Source organism: Talpa occidentalis, unplaced genomic scaffold, assembly GCF_014898055.3.
Source record: "Talpa occidentalis isolate TD23 unplaced genomic scaffold, MPIMG_talOcc4v2.1 talOcc4.11, whole genome shotgun sequence".
Lineage (NCBI taxonomy): Eukaryota > Metazoa > Chordata > Mammalia > Eulipotyphla > Talpidae > Talpa > Talpa occidentalis.
The window spans coordinates 38,092,578-38,097,670 of NW_023601104.1; the positions used below are offsets into that span (position 1 = coordinate 38,092,578).

The 5,093-nt window shown below is 35.5% G+C and overlaps 1 protein-coding gene across 1 annotated transcript; it reads right to left on the minus strand.

Annotated features, from left to right (window-relative positions):
- Window positions 1-240: 240 nt before the first annotated feature.
- On the minus strand, window positions 241-1,182 carry LOC119238180 (olfactory receptor 4K13-like). Its single transcript, XM_037501887.1, has one exon. The coding sequence runs from the start codon at window positions 1,180-1,182 to the stop codon at window positions 241-243; it is 942 nt and encodes a 313-aa protein (XP_037357784.1).
- Window positions 1,183-5,093: the final 3,911 nt, after the last annotated feature.

Here is a 5,093-nt window from a genome sequence, read left to right on the forward strand (position 1 = left end):
AGACATATTTATTATGCATAATCTTTTATTGAATTAAAAAAATACACCAAACTGGATTTCAATTTTAATGAGTATTCTTACAATAAAACAATCATGTCATAGAAATAACAGTTTTTGATAATTTTAATATACATTGTGAATATTTAAAAAATTACAGGCAAATCAAATTACTACCAACATATTCTGGGATGCAATATAAGTGGGTTTTGTGCTGAGAACTTTGTTCATGCTGATTGTTGTCTAGAAATTCTGTCGGGAGCTGACATGTTGGGTCTTTAGTCTACTCATGGCCGCTTTCATCTCCTGATTCCTCAGAGTGTAAATAATGGGGTTCAGTAAAGGTGTGATAATGGAATAAAACACAGAAAGAAATTTATCCACTGAAAAGCCACTGAATGGCCAAGCATAGATGAAGATACATGGTCCAAAGAAGAGAGTGACCACAGTAATATGAGCAGACAGTGTAGAGAGAGCCTTGGAAAGTCCACCAGAGGATCGCTGTCTGACAGTTACCAGAATGACAGTGTAGGAAACAAGCAAGAGAATGAAGCAGATGAAAGACAACAGTCCACTGTCAGCAATTACCAGCAACTCCAGAATGTAAGTCTCTGTGCAGGCAAGCTTTAGGACGAGAGGGAGGTCACAGAAAATATTGTTCACTACATTGGGACCACAGAAGGGCAAGGTGATCATAAAGACCATCTGGCTCATTGTATGCACAAAACCAACAGTCCAGGACAGCAGCACGGAGCCCACTAGCACCCGGCGGTTCATAATGGTGGTGTAGTGCAGAGGTCTGCATATTGCAATGTACCGATCAATGGCCATAACTATGAGAAGAGTCATCTCACTCCCTCCTAAAAAGTGGAGGAAGAACATCTGAGCCATACAGCCCCACAAGGAAATAGTTTTCTTTTCTCTGAGAAAATCGATGATCATACTAGGGGTGGTGATTGTGGAAATAGACATATCGAGGAAGGAGAGATTTCCAAGGAGGAAGTACATGGGTGTAGAGTGCAGATGAGAGTCAAAGGTTACAGTGATCACAATGAGAAGGTTTCCTGCCATAAGGGCTGCATAGGCCAACAAAAATATGCAAAAAAAGAAAATTTCAAGTTTCCAATTATTGGTGAGTCCTAACAACACAAACTCGGATATCATTGAACTATTCATCATCTCCATTTATTCTTCAGGAAGTCTTCAAAATGAAAATAATTTGGAAAAGCTGATAATTAAAACTGGTAATTTCGAAGATATGAGATAGAGAAATAGTTTGAGTCCTACAAAAGGAGAGAAGACAGAAATTTCTGAAAAAATAAGTTAAATGATTAATAAAAAAACATTTACATTACTGTATTTTTTCAACCAGAAAGTTACATAAGCGAGAAATTTATTGTAAAATTTTTAAATATTGTTTCCAGGCATATATTGTGCCAGAACATTTTTGACCTTTTATCTACTTTCATTTTTTTTAAGATGTATTTATTTTATATAAGAACTGGGGTACAGGTCAGAAGCGTGAGAGGGTGAGAGAATTCACCAGAGCCAGAGTGGGGAGCAGAACAGGCAGACCAAGCGAAGACACTGCTGAGGAGAACAGCAGGCGAGGCATGTGGGGTTCTACCTGGCTGGCGGGCAATCTAACTGGCACTGCAGAGTCTGTGGACAGCTCCTCAGCGCGGCGCTCAACCGCTGCGCCACCGGGGAGGCCCTCTACTTTAATTTTTGAATAGATCTTTCTCAGCTTGCTTTCTTACACATTTTCTTTTTTCAGATGCTGCCCTTATCTCAGCACTTCTTTGAGAATTTATTCATTAGCTCAATATCAAAAAAAGAAAAAAATGAACCAAGAGTCCTGATTTAGAGTCCAGTTATGGCTTCAGTATTTCCAAAGGAAATACACTCTTTTTGAATTCAGATTTATTTTTTGTGAAATAAAATAACACCCTTCAAACTCAAGGGCACAGGTTGAAAGAAAAAGAGAATAAGAAAAAAATTCTTTCTAAGTATTAAGCCACAATTAAGCCTCAAATGCAAGGTTTACTTTTTTGAGTGGTATAAATTATAGTAAAAACCCCGATCGAAAAAAAAGGAGAATGAAAACTAATTGAATAAATTGTTTTGCATAGCTTTTGGTTTCTCTCTAATAGTGACCTCCTCTGACACTGGATGGATGGGCTATGATGGGAGAGACTAACTCTTTCTGTGACCTTCATGTGACTAAGATGAAAAATTGCTCTTTTCAATTGCCATTGCTTGTTTGATGGGAGAAATGCTGTGGGATGCCTAGCACTGTGTATCTATCTTTATTAATAACATCACCTCCATGTATTTCTATAAAAGCACTTAAATTTCTATAAAAGCACTTAAATAGTGTGTGTGGAAATGTGTAACTGACAGTTCTTAGTTAAGAAGAAAGTGTATAGTTTCTACTGATTGTGAGTTTTTTTAAAAATTGATTCTTTTTTGTGAGATTGTTAATCCATGAATGGATTATACTACCTCTAGTAATTTTCACTGTATCACACACAAAATATTTGAAAAATGAAAGATAAGTTTGTTGGTTTCTTTACCATTGTAAATATTTTCCTAAAGAAAAAATATTTGCTTGTACGTTTAATAGAAAATGCCTCAACATTAAAAGTGCACAATGGGTTTTGTTCACATATATTAACCAAGTTTGCAATAATTAAAATAACTATTTTGAATATAGATAGAACAAGCCAGTATGTTTAGAAAAATGGAGACCGTCTCTCCTTAACTTGCAAAATTGCCAAAAAAAAAAAAAAATATTAAAATCACACTTAGACCATTGCATTGAAAAAAAAAAAAAGGCTATCTGACTGCAGTCACGATGAATTAAATAACAGAAAAATAAACATTTGTACTGTCAGATCAATTAGTGGTTAGCGGCAGTGAAGGGGATGTGTAAATCAGGAACAAAAGTTTATATAATGTTACCTAAAGTTTATATAATACCTAAAGTTTATATAATGTTATAATGCAGTGTTACTGAAGTAACATAAAAAATGTATAGTTATAGAGGAATTTTTTAAAAAAAATAATCACATCTATCACTTAGCATTCCATAAGTGTTGTGTTGTTTTGAAATCTTCATGTATCAGAGTAAAAATAATGGCAAATTAATATGGAATAAAGTAAGTCAATATTTTCCACTCTCTGGATCTGAGATTTTATTAGATTATATTTCAGATTTGCCATAGATTTAGCTAGGGAAGAGCAGAAATTTTCCATTATTTTGCCATATTCTACATTGTTTTGTCTTTATATTCCAAAGGGATGGAATTAATCCATGTGTATCTACCAATAATTTAAGCTCAATCTATAAAATTGCCCACTAGGATCATGAATGTGAGTGAATTTATAATCAGACTAGCTCATCTTACTGAACCTAGACACCTTTGTTCATGTTAGTTCAAATTACCTTTTCTGTTGCCTTCATGATCAGAATAGTATGGTTTTCATTAAATTATAAATTGTGTATGAATTGTTTCATCTTTTATTATAGCAGGCAGTTAAATTATTTTGTTAGCAAGTTATAAAACCTACCAGTTCTAGCTGAAGAATGGCCTCTTCAAAGACTGGCTGACAGTCTTCATGAATACTCCAAGAATATGCATGCCAGCCATTGCAGGTTAACAAAAAAAGTAACATACATGAGATCCAGACTGGTGATCAAACCCCAGAAGGAATTATTAAAAAACACGTGCTGATTTCCCTAGAGTTTATAGCAAGGACTTATTTTCTTGTTACTTTAAATGGATTGTGAATTCACCAAGTGTATCAGTCATGTGAACTTTATCCAACAGTGCTTCCTGGAATGCACTAACACAAATGTTTGGTTAGTGGAGGGTGACATATTCATAGAAGATGAATCTAATATGCATGATGCACTTGAGGAAATTATAATTCTAGTAGTTTTATTTCAATAATCTAAATATAATTTGATAACTGAATGCATTTATTAAAATAAAATTTATAAAAAAGTGTCCACTCTGAGCAAGTTTTTCAATAAAATTCATAGACTATGAGGCCTCCCTGGTAGTGCAGTGCTGCACTGTGAAGCTGTTCGCAGCCTCTGCAGTGCAGGTTCAACTACCTGCCAGCCAGGGAGAAACCCACATGGCGGGGCAGACCTCTCCTATCTCGCCCGCTGCTCCCCTCAGCAGTGTATTTCAGTCAATCTGCCTGTTCTGTTCCCCTCTCTGTCACCGGGGGATCCTCTCACCCTCCCACGCCTTGGACCTGTACCCCAGTTCTTGTATAAATAAATAAATCTTTAAAAAAAAAATCAGAGACCATAGACCAGTTCTTAACAATCTCCTTTTATAATATAAGGGTCAAGAGAGGAGAGAGCGGAGGAAGAGAGCATGAGAGAGGCTTATACCATTTTTAATGCCCTTTATTGATTAATGGTAATAAGTAAATGATAAGTTAGCTGAGTTTTGCAATCTGCCATTCTAAATATGAAGCATTCTCTTAGTTCCTTATAACTGGGTGAAATTTGTGATGACTCGGCAGCATTAGAGGAATATCATGGAGGTGACTAGTAAAACTTTTATGTAATGTAATTAAGCAAGTACATTCTAAAGGCTGAGTAAAAACACGAGATTGCAGATAAGTTCCTCTGCTAGAGGAAGTGTTCAGTGTTTATTCCGATATGTAACTTTTTCATGAGTTATAATCCTCTTAAAAAATTGACAAGGACAAGAGGTACATAATTGTCCCATATTCATTTTTTAAAGCCCAGAGCAGATGTTCCTAGTAGATTTCTCAATTTTTCTGAATAAGCCTCAGATTTTTTGTTGTTGTTGTTCACTTCTACACATAGTCCATAGGCATTAGGAATTGCCATGAAAATAAACCTTTTTAAAATATTTCCACTGAGGAGATTTATACCACAGCTTAGTGTGGCATTTGAAGAGATGTTTACAAGGATCTAGAGGTCTTTAAAACATTGAAATGAGAAAGAAAACAGGAGTGCATATTGAATGACCCAGCCACATTAATCAATCCAGTAAGGATGGCACAAAGAATAAAGCTGAAATGATAGGAGCACATAGTCTAGGGCC

What these genes read in the sequence shown, in the direction of transcription:
- LOC119238180 (XM_037501887.1), bottom strand. Translation starts at nt 1,182, where the DNA reads ATGGAGATGATGAATAGTTCAATGATATCCGAGTTTGTGTTGTTAGGA.